At 42.9% G+C, this 19,958-nt stretch overlaps 1 protein-coding gene across 6 annotated transcripts in view; it reads right to left on the reverse strand.

Annotated features, from left to right (window-relative positions):
* Positions 1-12,453: 12,453 nt before the first annotated feature.
* AMACR (alpha-methylacyl-CoA racemase) overlaps positions 12,454-19,958 on the reverse strand; it is a 30,197-nt gene continuing 22,692 nt past the window's right edge. For 3 of the 6 annotated variants that reach the window (XM_072134531.1, XM_072134498.1, XM_072134522.1), the window contains exons 5-7: positions 18,496-18,682; positions 14,632-14,727; positions 12,454-12,986 (exon numbers count right to left, since the gene is read on the reverse strand). In XM_072134531.1, coding sequence (XP_071990632.1) covers positions 12,577-12,986; positions 14,632-14,727; positions 18,496-18,682 — 693 coding nt within the window. In that variant the 3' untranslated portion in view covers positions 12,454-12,576. The remainder of the gene's footprint in view (positions 12,987-14,631; positions 14,728-18,495; positions 18,683-19,958) is intronic. The other 3 variants (XM_072134513.1, XM_072134504.1, XM_072134540.1) reach the window with 2 other exon arrangements.

Here is a 19,958-nt window from a genome sequence, read left to right on the forward strand (position 1 = left end):
TCAGTCTGAACCTCAATTGGCCTTCCCTATGGTTGCACTCTTTGAAATGTTTGGGGACCGGAAGGTCCTTTCTGCCACTTCTGATTGTGTATCGGTGTTGGCTCATGCGAATTTTAAAATCTAAGGTGGTCTCTCCTATATACCAAAGATTGCAAGGGCATTGAAGTAAATAAATGACAAAATCAGAGTCACAAGTCAGGTAGTGTTTAATCTGATATTTTTGTTTTGTAAGAGGATGTGTGAAATTGTCACCTTTCAGCATCATCGTACAATTCACGCATTTTAGGCATGGAAAGCTGCCTTTTTTCTGAGGGGCCAGAAAACTTTGCCTAAGTGTCTTGCCTGGTCCAACATCTGCCTTGACCAATCTGTCTCTTAAATTGGGGGCACGGCGGTAAGATAAAAGAGGCGGTTTAGAAAATTCTTCAATATTTGGGAAGGCATCTGATAAAAGATGCCAATTCTTTAAGATGATTTTGCTTATGCTGTTGCTTGTCTCTGTGTATGTAGAGATAAACGGGATCCGTTTATTCTTTCTGGTTTTTACACGGGGTTGTAGTAACATATTTCTATCAAGTATGTGTGCCTTGTCTTTTTGTTCTTTAATGATGGAGGGAGGGTATCTCCTGTTTTTGAATTTTTTAAAAAGTTGGTCAAAATTGTCATCGAGACAGGAGTCATCAGAGACAATGCGTCGGATTCTGATAAATTGACTTTATGGTAGCGATTTAACCATTTTTCTAGGGTGACAGCTACTGTATTCTAATAGGTTGTTCCTATCTGTAGGTTTAGTGTACAAATTGGTGTATAACCTGTCTCCTTCGACTCTCACATTAACATCCAGAAACTGTACCTCATTTTTAGACCATACCGCAGTAAATTGGACATCTTTGTCGATATCGTTCAAGAAGGCCTGAAAAGAAAGTAATTCTTCCGGGGTACCATTCCAAATGAGGAAGATATCATCTATGTATCGCCACCATCTCACTACTTTCGAGAAATGGTGGGATACATAGACGCACCTCTCCTCACAATCACTCATGAAAATGTTCGCGTATGTGGGGGCAACATTGGCCCCCATGGCCGTCCCCCTCAATTGAACATAAAACATGTCCTGAAACATAAAATAGTTACACGTCAAGACCATTTCCAATAGATCCATAATGAGCACTATGACCTGTTCAGAGTAATCAGAGTTTTGTAGTTTTCTCCTAACGGCTGCTAGTCCCCTATCGTGGTTAATAGAAGTGTACAAACTGACTACGTCAAATGACGCCAAAAGGATCTCCCCAGTGGAGTTTAGATCTACATCATTTAATTTGATTAAGAAGTCAGAGGTGTCTCGTATGTATGACTGCGTATCTGTGGCAAACTTCCTGAGTATCTTATCGAGAAAGATGTTAATGGTATTGAAAATTGATCCCCTACCGGAGACGATAGGTCTCCCTGGTGGATTGCATAGGTCTTTATGAATTTTTGGGAGTAGATATAATACTGGTGTCACTGGATTGTCTACCAATAGATAATTGAGTAATGCCTCATCAATGATGCCTGAATCTCTGGCTTTGTGTAGGACTCCTGTGATCCTTCTTTTAAATTCAAATTTCGGGTCTGTATTTACTGTCCTGTATACTGCGGGGTCATTAAGTTGGCGCATAGCTTCCTGTTTGTATTTCGTGGTGTCCATGACGACGACCGCACCACCCTTATCCGCCGGTTTGATGGTGAGGTCGCCGTCATGGACAAGTTCTTGTAGGGCCTGCCATTCATGTCTAGTGATGTTAGGATGTGAAAACATAGAGGTTGTGGTATCCGTCTTTACATTTTTCAAACATTGTTTAACACTTGAGATAAATGCATCAACAGCTGTATGTGTAACAATGGGAGAGAAATTACTTTTAGTGAACAGATCAAAATCGCTCAATTTCAACAGTGCATTTTTAGTGGTAACATTACCTATTCCAGGAGGTTCAGGTCTTTCCGTAAACCATACTTTAAGTTTAATCGACCTGAAAAAGTTCTCTAAGTCCATCTCGATATTGAACCAATCAATTGGAGTGGCCGGACAGAATGATAAACCTTTGTTCAATAGTGTTGTTTGAGCCGGTGTCAGTACTTTGGATGAAATATTGACAACTAGTGTTTGTCCTTCCTTGTCGGATTCCCTCTGGATGCGGTCGCTTTCCCTTTCTGGCTCCTTGTAATTTTTCCTATGTCTCCAATGTCTGATTCCGCCCCTTCTAGTTGGTCTGTCCTTCCATTTAGGGGATTTGCCACTGATTCTAAAAAAGACTCCTCACAGGTTGTAGAATGTGTTGGTTTCCGTCCTTGATTCTTTTGTGTTGGTTCTTTATGTTTAAATATCCCAGCTCCCTGTTGTGCGTTTTGCCAGGTATAAATGGTTCCTCGTGAGTAATCTTCCTCGTCTCTATACCATTTCTGCCTTTTGGTAGATTCAAGTTCCAATTGTAATTTCGATAAATGAGTGGTGACTTTCTCTTTAAAAGCGTTGTAATCTTCCTCTGAGAGGGAGTTAGTCAGACCTCGATCAATTTCCTCAGTTTTACATGCAATGTCCTGCAGCTCCATTTGTAAATATTCCAAATTCAATAACAAAAAGTCCATGGCATATTTATTGGAGAGATCCTCAAATCGTTGGCAAAATGTAGTATTCAATGCAAATAGATTAGGTCTAACATTGGAGCGCATACCTTTGGGAATTCTCCTGGCTTTATAATATTCTCCCAATGTCGTCAGATGTAGTCGAAGATTAAGTGCACGTTTGGAGTAATTTTCAAATTTCCTTTTAAGTTCCGCCAAAGAGGGTTTCTTCAAAAAACTTGCATCTCCTTCTATGCCACTGACTATCCTGGTAATCTCCTCCTCCGTAAAGGTTAATGAATGAGAGGGAATAAAGTCAGTAGTCGGTTCAATCATGGTCCCAGCGTGCTCAGCTACAATGGGTCTGATATCAAACAAAAAATAGTGGAGCAGCACAGCTTATAATGAAAAAAGCGATGTGGGTGCTATCCAGAGACTCTTACCCAAAGAGTATGGTTGTCAATAAGCAAAAAAACGGCAGCACTCCCAAGCGATAAAGAAAAAGTGAGGTTTTTATTCCATCTCTCGCAACGTTTCAGCTGTGGATCAGCCTTTGTCAAGCAGTATAACAAGTGTTCAAACAGTCTTTAAATAGTGGTTACAAAGTGACGTTTCACAACAATCAATTAAGTAAAGATACATTTTTGCAGATCATCGGTATATTTATATAAAGCAGTGCTGTATGTGTTATCAATATCGGAATCCTACCGACATAAGCATAGTGAATTATTACAAATACATATAGCGAAATTGTGTAAATACAATAATTAAGTATAAATAGATGCCAAAAATCACCTGTGTGTTCCTGTGCCCGCGTAACGCAGGACGCTACCAGCGTCTCCTGACGGCTACTGCGCATAGCCGGAAGGAGGAGAGGAGACAGTGCACTGCTACTGCGTATGTCCGCTAGGGAAAAATTGTAATGCTGTGGTGTGGAGGATAGGGGCAGTATATCATGGCGCTTATGCGCCTAGCACCCTGTTCAGATGTGTGCTAACACATTAGGACGCAGCAGCGCCCAAATTATCGTGTGGCTCAAAATCAGCATATATGTGAAACAAGAGCAAATATATATATGTCAATTGTTAGAGGTGCTTGTCACAAAATCGGGACAATATAGAAGAAACGGGGTTAAACAACCTCCAAAGCAATAGTCCACAAACGATGAGGGTCATGGTGTATCCCCATAAGCCCAGTTCTGGGCGATCAGGGAACCCATACAAGGGGCAAACATCAGTGTGGGCAGGGTGTACATATACTATGTCACACTGTCACTCACCAGATGTTTTCCCCACCTCTAGTGGACTAAAGCTAATGTCCTAGTGACGTGTATAGCTCCCTCATTGGTTATCTCTCATGGAGAAGACAAAAAAGCGGTACAGCTTAAATTAGAGCATATCCTCTGTCTCCACTCCTCTGGAAAAAAGGTATTTAAAGAAAAACAATCCAAGTTACAAAGAACATAAAAAAAGAAAAGCGGGAAAATACACACATAAACAATGATGATTTTGGCATTCTTCTTTCAGTGCATATGGTGATATAACGTTATATCACCATATGCACTGAAAGAAGAATGCCAAAATCATCATTGTTTATGTGTGTATTTTCCCGCTTTTCTTTTTTTATGTTCTTTGTAACTTGGATTGTTTTTCTTTAAATACCTTTTTTCCAGAGGAGTGGAGACAGAGGATATGCTCTAATTTAAGCTGTACCGCTTTTTTGTCTTCTCCATGAGAGATAACCAATGAGGGAGCTATACACGTCACTAGGACATTAGCTTTAGTCCACTAGAGGTGGGGAAAACATCTGGTGAGTGACAGTGTGACATAGTATATGTACACCCTGCCCACACTGATGTTTGCCCCTAGTATGGGTTCCCTGATCGCCCAGAACTGGGCTTATGGGGATACACCATGACCCTCATCGTTTGTGGACTATTGCTTTGGAGGTTGTTTAACCCCGTTTCTTCTATATTGTCCCGATTTTGTGACAAGCACCTCTAACAATTGACATATATATATTTGCTCTTGTTTCACATATATGCTGATTTTGAGCCACACGATAATTTGGGCGCTGCTGCGTCCTAATGTGTTAGCACACATCTGAACAGGGTGCTAGGCGCATAAGCGCCACGATATACTGCCCCTATCCTCCACACCACAGCATTACAATTTTTCCCTAGCGGACATACGCAGTAGCAGTGCACTGTCTCCTCTCCTCCTTCCGGCTATGCGCAGTAGCCGTCAGGAGACGCTGGTAGCGTCCTGCGTTACGCGGGCACAGGAACACACAGGTGATTTTTGGCATCTATTTATACTTAATTATTGTATTTACACAATTTCGCTATATGTATTTGTAATAATTCACTATGCTTATGTCGGTAGGATTCCGATATTGATAACACATACAGCACTGCTTTATATAAATATACCGATGATCTGCAAAAATGTATCTTTACTTAATTGATTGTTGTGAAACGTCACTTTGTAACCACTATTTAAAGACTGTTTGAACACTTGTTATACTGCTTGACAAAGGCTGATCCACAGCTGAAACGTTGCGAGAGATGGAATAAAAACCTCACTTTTTCTTTATCGCTTGGGAGTGCTGCCGTTTTTTTGCTTATCTCATATCTATCTATATATCTATAGTATCTGCCTACAGTATCTATCTATAGTTCTATGTATCTACAGTATCCATCTCCTATCTATCTCATATCTATCATCTATATATCTATAGTATCTACCGTTGTATCTACAAGTATGTATATATGTATAGTTCTGTCTACAGTATCTATCTCATATCTATCTATAGAATCTATTGTTCTATCTATATCTCTCTCTCATATGTATCTACCTTTATTGTTGTCTATAGGTTTAATATATATCCATATTTTCAAAAATATGGATGGAACAAAACAGATCAGATTGTTTTTAAAAATAACACCTGGTAAATTGCAGCCTATATGAAATGATAGGAGACGAATCATAAAAGTTTTTGCCTCTATAACTTTGAGCCACACAATATTTTTTATGGATAAGAACTTAAAAGAGACAAGTGTTCTCACAAGCCAAGACAGAAAATTCCTGCCGTCACTCGCGAGTCACATGTCACATGACCTTTCCTTTAATAAGCTTCCCCCGGAGACATCTCCATACGCCCCCGTGCTTCAGCCTTCATGATGATTCTCATCCATTTGTATACAGATTTGACAGACAGCCGCCCTTATTCAGGACCAAGATATTTCCAGAAATTATTGACAGGTTTTAGATCTCTAAATTATTCCACATTATTCGTATTATACAGCGAGGCGCCGCATTATATCCATCATGGAATTTATCAAGGGACATTATATATTATACAGTTGGTGAGGGCAGAAATATTTGAGATTGAGATTGGAGACACTTTGGGACGTAAGAGTCTTACAGATGACTAACCGCTACCAGTTGCTAAACAGGGACAGTAAAGGATAATAATAAGAGAGGATTGGGTGGCAACTGGGGGCCAAGTCTTCTAAGGAGCTCATGGTTTGATCCTAGCCTATAGAAATAATCCAGAGAGGGATATACAGCCCTGAAATCCTCATACATGTCTATCTGCTCTCAGGAACCCTTCCAAGACCTGGGTCACAGGCGCCCCCATGTGCCTCCCTGTGCCCCCTCACACCAGCAGCAGGTCCACGTGCCTCGCCGCGCTCCAGCAACGGTCTCCTCACTCCAGCATGCGCATCACCGCCTTCTAGGGCGCGTGCGCGCAGACCGTTTGCTAATTAAAGGACCAACGCACCACTAATTGGCGCTGACCAAGTAGCCAACCTCTTCCCTCATGCCCCGTTGGATCTTTGTGCCCCGTGCTTGAGAGAAAGCTTTGACCCTATGCCTTGTGATTGTCTGCTGACTTCCCGTTGTGACCCCAGTTCTGTTCCCGACTTCACTCCTGTGCTGCCTGACCTTCCGCTATATCCCCAACTTTGATCCTGTGCTGCCTGTCTTGACCTCCTGCCTGTCCCCGACTACAATTCTGCTCTACGACTCTGTACTTCAACTTGGCAGCCACTGCGGACAAAGTCGCGCCTGTGGAACACGGCGCAACAAGCCCAACCTGCTTTGCGCCTTGCTCTAGTGAAAACCGGGTACCACTTAGACTCCACTCCCAGATATCGGCTTATGTCATCGTCCGCGATGGTACAGAGGGTCCATTACCACCGATCCTGACAAATGTCATCCATAGGACTTCAAACTCCAGAACTAAAAGCTGACAGGAGGGACTCATACTCCTTTCCTAAGAAGCTCAGTTCTGGTAGGCTAGAAGGGGGCATAATTTCCATACAGCCCAGGGCCTAAACCTTCTAGGAGGATCATAGCCACCCAAACCAACTACAAACGCCTTCAACCCCCAAATCCTCATAAATCTATGATGGCTCTTGATAAACATACAAGAGCCCAAAGGATCCTCCAAAGATCCTAAAACTGCAGCACATAATATTGACTTTCCCAAGAAGCTAAGTACGAGTAGTGGGTGGCCCATCATTTTTATACAACGCAGGGCTGAGGGCTTCTAGGAGGACCATGACCACCCAAATCAATCAAACTGCCATGTACAGATGTTCAGTGAAGACCTTCCACCCTGAAATCAAAACATGTATGCAGTATGCAGTATTTGAAGGTCCTCAAACACCAATAAGGCAGAACTGATAACTGACAGAGGAAGCCTTTCTTGTCTTCTGTTCCCAAGTAGCTTGGTTCTGGTACCATGATGTCTAAAAAATTATAAAACAATTAGATTAGAAGGGGGCACAATTTTCATACAGCCCTGGGTCCATTGCAGTCTTAATGGACCCCATAGATCATCAGTATTAGATCAGTTGGGGTCTGACTTCCCTGCTCTATACTAATCTGTGGTGGAGACCTTTTTACTAATCCATGCTGGGCATCGGACCCCCACTAACATAATCTCAACAATGACCTATTCTTAGGATCCTTATCCTAGAGGTCTCAAAAAGAACCTTTTGACCACATTTGAGCTCGGATAAGGATTGGAACCATCTTTATATTACCACGTTATAAGTAAGGTGATGGGTGACGGTGCCTCTAAACCAAGGTCGGAAACCAACCCCCCCCCACCACCACCTTTCATTTCAATAGTTACAAAAATATAAGAAATTTTGACTTTACACAGGAACCCTTGGGAATGTTATTTTATGTTTTACAGATATTTTTAATCAAGCCCATTTTATTCCATCCCACCCCTCTCCGCCTTCTGAACCCTCCGCAGATAAGACGTCCGTGCGTCCCTCTTCTTCATCTTCTGAGATGGAATGTGCTTGTGAATGCCGGAGCCGTTGCGTCCTGCAGTGATTACTCTCATTATTCGGCTGCCGTATTACCCACTGCTAAGTCTCAGCTGCGAACTGCATCAAAAATTCATAAAGCCCCCGATAAAAGTATCCGGAGAAATAGCGCAAATTAAGACTGGCTCTGGTTATCAAAGACACAGAGGATTTTCCTCTCCCGTAATGGTGGCGAGGACCTCTCAGCTCTCAACAACACAAAGTCTTCAATTCTCTTCTTTGTGATCATCAAAAGGAGAGATAAGATCTGTAATTATAGAATAACGAGGCTTCAAAGATGATCCACTCACAGGTCCGAGCTTATAGGCTTCAATGTATAGTGCGCCCTGTGTACTGATGGGATTTTATGTTATAGAACTGTATCTTCTTTAGTGAATATTCCAGGTTCTTTTCAGGAGCCAAAGATGGTCAGGAAGGAAAGAAGAGGCAACACACTGCCCCCTGCTGGTGTGATGATGTGGGGGCCGTGGTATAGGACAGTCACCCCTAGTAGAGATAGGAGGACACACTGCCCCCTGCTGGTGTGATGATGTGGGGGCCGTGGTATAGGACAGTCACCCCTAGTAGTGATAGGAGGACACACTGCCCCCTGCTGGTGTGATGATGTGGGGGCCATGGTATAGGACAGTCTCCCCTAGTAGTGATAGGAGGAAACACTGCCCCACTGCTGGTGTGATAATGTAGGGAGCCAGGGTATAGAATAGTCAGTCACCCCTAGTAGTGATAGGAGGACACACTGCCCCCTGTTAATAGAAGAGCTTTTGTAAAATGAAAAGAATGTCCCACAAGAACCAGGAATAGTATTACCTGTAATGTATACAGACTACTGATTACTGCAAAGTTTGCTGAAAGTTGAGGTGCGTTTTAAACCATCTCTGTATTCTATACTGCATATATTCATACTGAAGATGACAAGAAGTCAGGGACAAGGACTTCACTATCTGCCGTCCTGTAAGCCATCAATGCAACGCGGTAAGGAATTGTTAACTGCTCAGATCTCAGAAGTTATAGGGGGTTGTGGCTGATGACTCCCCTCCCAATCAGACATTTATTCTCTAAAAAGTGACTCTTCTCAGCTCGTTTGGGGGAGCTTTTTGATTGGTAAACTGGACAGATTTTCAGAAATTCTAGAAAGGACATTTCAGACCCTACCTTAGGGGGCTGTTAATTAACTTGGGTAAACGTTGGATACTCTTTTCCCAAATCCTATACATACTTGGCCTCATATCTAGTTCCTCTATTGCCCCTCACCCACTCTCCACCCTCTGCTCCGGTTTTGTCTTCTCTGTGCCTATATTCCTTACAGCTGTCACACGGTTGACTCACGGATGTTATGAAAAATTACAGGTTCCCTCATCCACAGCGAAGTCTTCACGTTCCCTTTCAATTTTCTTGGCATCGCAGTTCTGAGAGCAGATCTTAAACATTTCAAAAAAGTTAATAGAAAGTTCTGATTACGGATTAATTTAAAAAACGTAAAAACACTGAATGTCACACGAGTGAATATTATACATGTCACCAGTAATAGACGCTATACAAACCTTGTAGTGATCCGTCACCCCCTTATATCCAGTGTATAACGCGGAGGACGCCATCAGCCCCCACAAATGACGCGCGGCTCTGACAAAGATATTCCAGGCGCTTATTACCTAATCTTGTGTCTGTACCCAGCACAGTGTCACAGCAAGGGGAAATCTGTCAAAACTTTTCATGTACATTGAGGCTGTAGCAGGGATGAGTTTGCTTTTCACGGCTATGGAGCAGCACTGTGATCACTTGAGTTAAAGGCACTATGGAATTTGATGGCGCTATATAAATAAAGAGGATTAATATTTAAGGAGTTGTTGGATGAAATGTGTTTGCAAATGATACAACATTGCTTATAGAATGGAAAATAAAAATTTTACATAATTTCTTACATTAGTTTTTGAGCTTCTTGTTTCTGGAAATGCTCCTCCCTTCTCTACTCGGGGACTGTCTCCTGTCAGCACTCACACTGGTCAAAACCCGCTGCCTGCTGTCCTGTGGCTTGGCACAGGACCCCGCAGGATTCCCTGCTTTGCTCACAAAGTACTGCTCAGGCTTCCGGCTCTAATGGGGCAGGGGCACTTCCGTTCCTGATACTTAAAGGGCCAGTGTACCCACATCAATTCTGTCCCCTACCAATTGGTGCACACCCATGGTGATAAAGTGATAAAGAGTTCATCGCATAGGTGTTTTATGTTTACCAGTATCTGGATTTTTGTGTTTAATCCAGAATCTGCTCCATTGAAAACCCCGGTCTGCTTGTCTGTTTGCTTCCTGCCCCTGACCTATGGCTTGTTCACAGGACTGTCTATGACTATTCTTGCCTGTTCCCTGGTTCTGGGGCAGCTGCTATCCACACCTAGGGGTGAAAGGATGATAACTAGACAGGTGCTGTATATTGAGGTGTATATGTAGATATATCTTTATTTACCAGTATTATATGCCCGTAATGAGGAAGAAAACCATTGAGGGTATTAGGCTAAAAAAAAACCTCCTCAATCAAATGAGGGTGATGCCACACATGGCGTTTTGAACCTGTTTTGAATCCCTTTTTGGCCAAAACCGGATTCAAAACGGTTTCAAAACGGGTTTGAAACGCCATGTGTGGCATCACCCTAAGAGGTGGGCTTGTGCTACCTCTAATATCAAGGGCCTGAGTTCAGATCCCCTCAGCAACTTCAAGCTGTGGCTTCACAGGCTGTTACACTGTCTCCCCTTACCCTTCATCTGCCTGCTACGGATTGCAGGAGTGCTCCTCCAAAGTGTAACAGCTTGTGAAGCTACAACCCTTCTGGCTCATTAGCCTAATTTAAAAAGTTGATTTTACAAGGATGGAGGACATGGATAAGAAATAAAAGAAGATTACGGGGCCTGGATCTATGCGTAAGGGTGTGTTCACACATTCAGTTTTTCTGATGCAGTTTTTGAAGCCAAAAGCAGGTGTAGATCATAATGGGTGACAACATATAATTGAGAGTCGATATAACTACTTTTTTTTTTTATTTTAAACTCCACTCCTGATTTGGAAAAACAAAACTGCAACTGAAAAACTGAATGTGTGAACGCGCCCTCAGTGCCCCTGCTTTATCATGATGGATTGTGATGGTATTTGTTCCTTCAAATTGCATCTCGGAAGGTGTGAGTGCTGAGTGGAGACTATCCCTGGGTTCAGAAGGAAAGGGAGCAAATTCCATAAAAGAAACGTTTTTTTTAAAAAAATCATAGAGGTGAAAAACATTGGCAAGCACTGCATCTTTTAAAAAAGTACAAAAATATACAAAATTTTCAGGATTTGATACTTTTGGTAAGGTTTGTTGTCAAGACTCCCAGAAATGTGCCACATTCAGGAGCCCAAGTGAACTACGCCCCGGAAAAGGTTCTGGAAGTTTACACTTCTTTTATTATATGTTTTGTCCCTTCTATATGCCCCCCATGGCCACCGGTAACATCATCAAACTAACTCACATCATTGGTCTTCAGGCGACCAAACACTGGACATCCTGGTGTCTCTTATGAGTCGGCTCTGCTACAGACAATCAGCGGCAGAGCGGTGAAGCTCCGACCCAAGTGTGTTTGCACATCACTCCTCAGCTGGGGTAGTAGTTATATAGCAGAAACCAGGAGCATCATGGGAAGTCCATGGGTAAATGTGGAGTTAGCTTTATTATGTCACTAATGAACAACTGTGCAGAACTTCTATAGAGCCACCACACACACGCCACTTTTGAGTAGTGATGCCGGTGGTCCAGAGCCCAAATCCAGTAAAATCCATCAGATATGCAGCTTTGGCTTCATCTATTTACTGCAGTGAATACCAATGTGTTCGACTTATATGCCAGAATTCCATGACTTTTCCTGCGAATTGTTCCGCCCACTTGACTATTCACAGGTAGAGCAACACTATGGGGCACATTTACTTACCCGGGCCAGTCCCGATCCCGCGGCGCGTTGTCCGACGCTTATTGGGGTCTGCCGGGATGCACTAAGGTGTGCGCATGATATCCTGCATGTGTCGCTGCTGCGCTGAGGTCCACCGGAGTTCACCTTCTTCGGCCCAGTGCATGTGAGTGCTGATCTTGCGACACAAATTCCTTTTTAAATTCCACAGTCTTTCCGAATCCGTTGGGTTGTACGACGGCTGCGCCCCCCCCGATTTCTGTCGCGTGAAAGCCGGCGCCGATGCCTAACAATCCGATCGCGGGCAATCCAGCAAAATTCGGGAAACCCGACGAAAGTGTGGCATTCGGCCCCTTAGTAAATGAGCCCCTATGTTTCGATATTCACCTTTACAATCCTGCGGTTTATGGGCTTCACATGTGATAACGGTGACTTCTGCCAGAAGTTGTGAGAAGGGGTTGTAAGGTACTACAGCCATACTCCAACCCCCATCATGCACACCCCAAAATGGTTACACCATAGAAGACTGATCTTCTTACATTAATTAAAACCAAACCAGATTATACAAAAATAACAATTTTAATACAATCTCATCTTTCATTTTTGAAAAACAAAAATATTTGCATACTCACTTTGCAACAATTTTTTTACAAAATTAATACTAATTAGTAAACCCTTCATGTCAGTGATGGGGCGGGGTCTTAGAGATGTGATTTGGGGTTATTACAGGCGACCACTCCAGAAGACTGAAGATCAGAAATCTCTTTGGCGCTGAAGCCGTATTCTGCCAGCACTTCATACGTGTGTTCACCGATGAGCGGATCCCTGCTGGAGGGGGGAGCGGCGGGGGTGCGGGAGAGGCGGGGGGCCGGCCATGGGCTCACCTCCCCTTCATCATCACACAAGAAGGACCCTCGCTCTTTATTGTGCTCGTGCATGGTGGCGTCGTCTAAGGATAAGACCGGCGTCACACACGCATCCGTGCCATCAAACACCTGACACCACTGCTCCTGGGTCTTCTCTAAAAATTTCTCTGTAAATTTCTTCTTCAGGTCGGGCCAGTCGGAAAAACTCATCTGATTGGGGAGGTCTGAGGAATCAAGGTCCAAACCTGTGGTGCAGAAAGTGACACAATGATATATTATATCAGTTATGGATAGGACTTACAGGATAGGAATACAGATGATCCCTGGTTCCGGAGTTTCACAGAAAACGTTTTAAAGGGGTATTCTAGAGGTAAACTATAGGGACCCTGTACTTAGGATAGGTCATTCATATAAGACCTGTGGAAATCTGACTATAAGCACTCTTAGCAATGAAATGTAACTACAGGCAGTCCCCGGGTTACGTACAAGATAGGGTCTGTAGGTTTGTTCTTAAGTTGAATTTGTATGTAAGTCGGGACTGTATATTTTATCATTGTAATCCCAGACAGAACTTTTTTGGTCTCTGTGACAATTGGATTTTAAAAATGTTGGGTTGTCATAAGAACCAGGATTAACAATAAATCTTCATTGCAGACTCCTGTGATAACTGTTATAGCTGTTTATTGTAGCCTAGGACTAAAGTACAATAAATTACCAATATCCAGAGGTCCGTTTGTAACTAGGGGTTGTATGTAAGTCGAGTGTTCTTAAGTAGGGGACCGCCTGTATACCTATTTCTTTAATTAATGAAAGAATTGTAAGTTCTGCTTCCCACCAGTTTCTCCAAATCTGATATTGACTGTTGATTTACAGGGGGTCATACACTGACATACTAAGGAGACCAATACAGCTTGAAAGTGACCCAGGTTGGTTAGCTCACAGAGCATTGTCTAGACTGGATACAATAGTCTCCACTTCTCAGCTGAGAGCAGGACTAGCTGTGTAACTGCCTCTGAATGGAGACAATTGTATCCGTTCTAGACAATGCTCTGTGAGCTAAACACATCAGCAGCAGCTGTACAGATCTATCTGCTGCTTTGTTAAAATGTATCAGTCTGGAGTCCAGGCTGTTTAGCTCACAGAGCATTGTCTAGACTGGATACATTGCCTCTAGATCAATGCTCTGTGAAGCAAACAGCCACTATACACTAAGTGAAGAGGATTTATCACTTATCTAAATGCCGTGAAATAGATCTTCAGTGGGTATCAGACCACCACCAATCCTGGGGAACACCTTTAAGTAGAAAATCCTATCTATATGAAGCTTAGGTAACCAATCCCCTTGTCCTTTCTGTATGCTCTAATGTACAGATACTAAAGGGATGATATCGCCCTACTCCGAAGCCTCCATTGACCCTCCTGTGCCCCCTGGTGGGTCCGTACAGTGCAGGGGATGGGCTTCTCGCCCTCCAGCTACATAAGGAATAAATGTTGTACAACAATTACAATAAAAAGTCAAGTCCCACGTCATATATGTACTATAGGATGTGTGATAGTATCTTGTTGTGTGTATGTTCTACATGTGACGGCTGGGATACAGTGAGACCCTTCTTCCCGTCTATCAGCCGACCACCCCCCCCCCCCTCCCTTGAATCTGAGAACATTCTGTCCTGCACAATATATGCTCAAGGTATAAAGTCTTCCTAATGCAGCGGTTCAGTAGGATAACAAGGAGGTACGTGGTAATTCGTGTGGCTCGGTGGGTGTTAGTCATCTAACATGTAGTGTTCCCGTGAGATAAGGATGAATAGTATGTATTAGCTTCACACTGACAACAAATTAGAAAATTGACACATGAAGTGGATTTATTGCTGCAAAACAAGAAATCACCTTTTGTCTCGCCATTGGTTCTACACCATTGGATACGGGCGGAAAATGCCGTTAGGAAGATTAAATTCCCAAACGAGTGATGCCCAGCGGTTAATGCTCCGACATGAGAAGGAAGAAAATTACTGATAAATTAATACATTGAAGATAAGGGGACAATAAGCTTCTGGAATCAGGATGGAGAACATAATCCAGACAGGTCTCTTCAGGACAAGGGTGTATGACGCAGCAGCATCGCTCCGGGTGGCTCAGTGGTTATGTATGCCAGTGGGTAGTCCATTAGCAGCCCAGGGATATATTGTCTTGCATGTTAAAACAATAAAAAGATTTGTTATGATTGATTGACATGTTGTGGTTCCAAGACTTAAAGAAGAAATTTCACTGCCTCACCTTTCAATTTTCTCTCTAGCCAACATGATTGCTGAGATATCAGTCCCAGTATCTGACCACTGTAATCCTCTCTACTGTCAGAGAAGTTGACCTGGAGGAGGCATTGTGTGTTATGCTTATCTCCTTAGTGCCTCGTTGTCAGAGAAGATTAGCATAGCACACACCCCCTCCTCTGCTCCAGCACCTCCACTCTGACAGTAGAGAGGATTATAATGTTCAGATACTGAGACTGATATCTCCATAACTCTGATGGGTAAAAAGAAAAATAGAAGAAGTGCTCCTGAATCTATGAAGCAGCCCCTACATTATGATATGCTTATTTCCACATGTGTGTGGGGATGAAAGGTGCTCTTTAAGCGGTTAACGTGAAGGTTGCTTTAAAAAGAGTCTTTCACCCCCCCAAGCATTATGGCAATATGATGGAGAGAGATGCAACAGGATTTTAGAAAAACTTAATTATTTCAGTCTGTAACAACAATTTAGAGAAATTCCATTGAATCTGTTTGCAAGGCAGTTGGTGCACCCAGAATGTGTCCTCAACAATCGGAGCACTTATATCCCTGTTTGGAAAGCTGCACTCTCCATCAGATAAGCAAGAAATACGTCTCTTGAGTAGCTTGGATAGACCGTGGAAGAAGAGAAAAGTGTTTTAGGCAGGAAGGGCAGTCCTCCAGGTGCTGAGGACACACTTATGGTGCACCAACGGCCTCATTAGCATAACGATTGAAGTGGGAGTATCTTGTAATCACAGTGCTTCCTCCAAAACATTCTGCCAGCTGATTACAAAGTTGCAGGAGGTAGTGGATTATCTTAAAGTGTAGGGGATGAAGGCCACTAAGCTCAAGGGGGTGAGTAAGCAGCTTGTTATGCCTGGAGTGTGTTGTTGGGGACATATGACTGGTGGACTGGGAGGCTTGTGGAACCGTGTCCCAGCAAGCATAAGCCAAAAAGAGAGTGATGGGGAGTGATATTGGATGGGTAGTGGAGAAGGCTCTTGGTGTATGGAGGCAACACACAGAGATATGTCGAGTGTTGTTGCTCCCTCCAAGATGGAATCTGTCAACCACATGGAGTAGAAGTCACGGTCAGAAGGCACTGCTGTGATAATCTGGCTACAAAGAGGCAACTTTAGGCAAGGTGGTAGCCAGCAAGTATCCAAGAGTCTTAGAAGAATCCATGCAATGGTCTCCTGCTCTTACAAAATCAAGGACTGTTTCTTCTGAGATCACAATTCCACTTCGATACCGTCCCGGTCATAGGAAAGATCCGGAAGCTGTGTAAGTCTCTTCCACTGTGTGAGCTCTCATTCCCGCGTACTGGGATATACTCTGTTCCTGGCACAGTACTGTAGATCAGGTCTTATAATAAGTTACAGACACACAAGCCGTGACACCTGACGTGACAGCGTGAAGGAAATGTCAACTGAAGAAGCGAACGCACTTCGTGTCTCCATCACACATCTACATTATCCACGATGACGGTGAAGTGAGACGACGCGGGCGCTCAAGTGTTTACTTACCCGATGACAGTTACTCAGCGCAGATCTATAGACCTGGAACGGGCAAGCGGCTGGTATCTCCCCTCATTCATTACTCAGGTAAAAGTCACCTAATGTCATCTGCTGGATCCTGGCTGACATTTTACTCACAGCCCCTTATCTTCTGAGCTCAGGAGCGAGGAGACGTCGTAGATTTCATGTCATCATCCAGAACTTCACTAACAAGACTGAAATACGGGGGCTCACATTCAATTCTGACACCAGCTTTATTTATACAACTATCTGCCTTCAAATGTGGTCTGGCCAGGGTCCATTGCTTTTTACTTTGCAGACAACATTATTCTTTCTTAGTTATTATTATTCTTTATTGGTTGTTAAACTTCAGATCTTCAGATTTTATTTTATGATCCGAAAGAAACTGCAGGGTATTAATTGTGATGGGGTATTACTTGTAAACCTGAAGGTTCAGACTCCTCAGTGGATGTTACAAGTTAGGTTGCAAGTTCAGAGCCCAGTGGGTGTTACTTGTGAAGCGGAAGGTACAGAGGCCTTAGTGGATGTTACTAGTGAGATTGCAAGTTCAGAGCACAGTGGATGTTACTTGTGAAGCTGGAAGTTCAGACCTCAGTGGGTTTTACTTGTGAGATTGTAAGTTCAGAGCACAGTGGGGGTTACTTGTGAGCAGCAAGTTCAGAGCTCAGTGGGTGTTACTTGTAAAGCTGAAAGTTCAGACCTCAGTGGATGTTACTTATGAAACTGCAGGTTCAGAGCACAGTGGGGGTTACTTGTGAAACTGCAGGTTCAGAGCTCAGTGGGTGTTACTTGTGAAGCTGTACATACAGACCTCAGTGGGTTTTACTTGTGAGGCTGCAAGGTTTAGAGCTCAGTGGGCATTACTTGTGAAGCTGCAGGTTCATTACTCAGTGGGTGTTACCTATAAATCTTTACTCCATCCTTCTATTCTTGAAGGGGTTTGCCCATGTAAGAATGTACTCAAAGTTTAATCTCCTAGTAATGTTTACACAATACAGATCATTTTTGCTATTTTACTCAAACTAAGTTTGAGACTAAGTTTCCAGACTGGGGGCGGTCACTAGCTGAGCAGACTTAAACTTCTTGATTCCCAAGTGCTTTGCGATGCTGTTTGCTAACAATGTGCTTAGATTATCATAGTACAGGATTTCTCTACAATTTTATTTAGCTTCTAAACAGTCTACAAATATTTGACACACAGAAAAAGAGAGATGAAATGGATATAAGACACAATGACACACTCAGCTCTGCTGCCTCACCTAATCAATCTAATCAATCAGCACTGCTATGTCACCCCCTCCCCTTGGATACAGAGCTTATATTGTTTGTAGTGCTCCTGTTATCTACTCTCCAAGCTCCTGAGAACAGTGTAGAAGCATGCTGATGAACCGGTGTCTGTAGTGCTCTCTGCCTCCTTTCCCTTCTCCTGCAATACAAGAGAAGCTAAAGAAATCTCCTTATAACAGGCAGGAGATTACGGTTGTATCCAAGGACAACCAAAATTCTAAACACCAGTACTGATAGAGACAGGTTTGAATTTAAATTTTTGTATTTTTGTTAATAACAGTGAATTGGAGAATGTGTTATTATGTTATCCTGTGTATATTTAAGAATCTCGTCTTCATGAGAATACCCCTTTAATGTGTGTTTATTCAAGTTTTGGGAGAAAATACAACTGAAAAGTCTCTTTAGATAAATTTTGTGCTGTGTGGCTATAACCATTAAGAAGCAGCTGGATCAGCTTTTATTTTACATATTAATGCAGATGCCCTGTAGAAATGAAGAGATAAAAAGGTTGCAAGGTGCGCAAAATGTTAAAAATAACAGATTTACACTATTGATAATAGCACGGCTGGCCACAAGGGGCGCCCTGTACATTCTAGTGTGATATGTACGGATGTGACTATACACATACAACAACAACACACAGATTTGTAATAACTTACCCTTCAAAAGTTCTTTATAGAACTGGGGCTCAATGGCGCCCACTGCCATGTACTTCCCATCCGCGGTCTTGTACGTGCTGTAGAATGGCGCTCCACCATCCAGCATGTTCTCGCCTCGAGGGCTGCTCCATAACCCCAGTTTCTGTGACTTCCACACAAATGACCCCAAATATGCAGCACCCTCCACCTTTACAAGAAGAGACGGACAAGGGGTTAAAGATTGTATTAAAGGGGTTGTCCACATTCAAAGATACATGGCAGGGGTTGTGTCTGGTATTGGGGCACTATTGCATTAGAGTAAATAGGTTGAGCTGCACTACCTGACATATACTGCGGACAAGTGTGGCGCTGCTTTTGTCAAAATTGGGCAATTTTATTGCTGCAGCTGGACTGCGGATTTCTTTCCCTTTCCATTGAGATTCAACGTTTGCATTGCGGAGGTTGCACTTTACATGGAACATCTGTAACATAAGTCACTGTACACTATGGATTACTGGATGCTGGATTTTTTTCCCCACTATATACCGTAAATTACTCCAGATTCTCCATTGGCAAAATTAAAAACTTACACAGTGTGGCTCATTTACTTACCTGGTCCATTCACGATCCTGCGGCGCGTTGATTCGGAGCTTGCTGGGATTCATTAAGGTCGTGCGCCCGATATCCACTAGGTGTCGCTGCTGCGCCGAGGTCGGCCGGAGTTCACCATCCTCTTCCTGGTGCATGTAAGTGCAAGTCAAGTGGCACATTTTTTTTTTAAATACCACGTTTTTTCCGAATCAGTCGGGTTTTCCAACGGCCACGCCCCCCGATTTCCGTCGCATGAAACCCGGCACCGATGCAACACAATCTGATCGCGTGCAAAACGGCGCAAAACGGTAATTTTCGGGAAACCGGACGAAAATGAGCGATTCGGGCCCTTAGTAAATGAGCCCCAGTGTGTGCTCCTGATCTCATAGTAATTTATGGTTTCCTTCTACGAGACGCTCACATTATGGCGTTTCTTATACGTCTGCCCCCATCTTACATGTGTGTTTTTTTAACAGTATTTTTTTTTAACGCATTTATGTTTATAAATTGCTTCATTATCATCTCCTACAGATTTTTGTTTCATTAGATCTTTTTATTATTATATCACATTATGTTCATATATTTTACATATTTATTGCAATGAATATTATGATGTGTGAATTATGACTGGACCCATCATTTTGGGTAACTTTATGTGTTTTCGGCACCTCAATTTTTCATGAATTTATCGCATAGTGGATAATTTATTATATGTAGATTCCTTTATTGTATCCCTTACATTTTTGCTGCATGTGTCGTGGCAGTGGTATGTCGTTTTTCTCATTTTTAGTGTCTTTTAGCGATAAGATATTTGGACCCTAAGGGTCTATGTTATACTTCTGGATCATTGCGTGTTTGGATTCTGCTGCAGATTATACGGGGGAATTCTCCTC

Source organism: Engystomops pustulosus, chromosome 1 (assembly GCF_040894005.1).
Source record: "Engystomops pustulosus chromosome 1, aEngPut4.maternal, whole genome shotgun sequence".
Classification (NCBI taxonomy): Eukaryota; Metazoa; Chordata; class Amphibia; order Anura; family Leptodactylidae; genus Engystomops; species Engystomops pustulosus.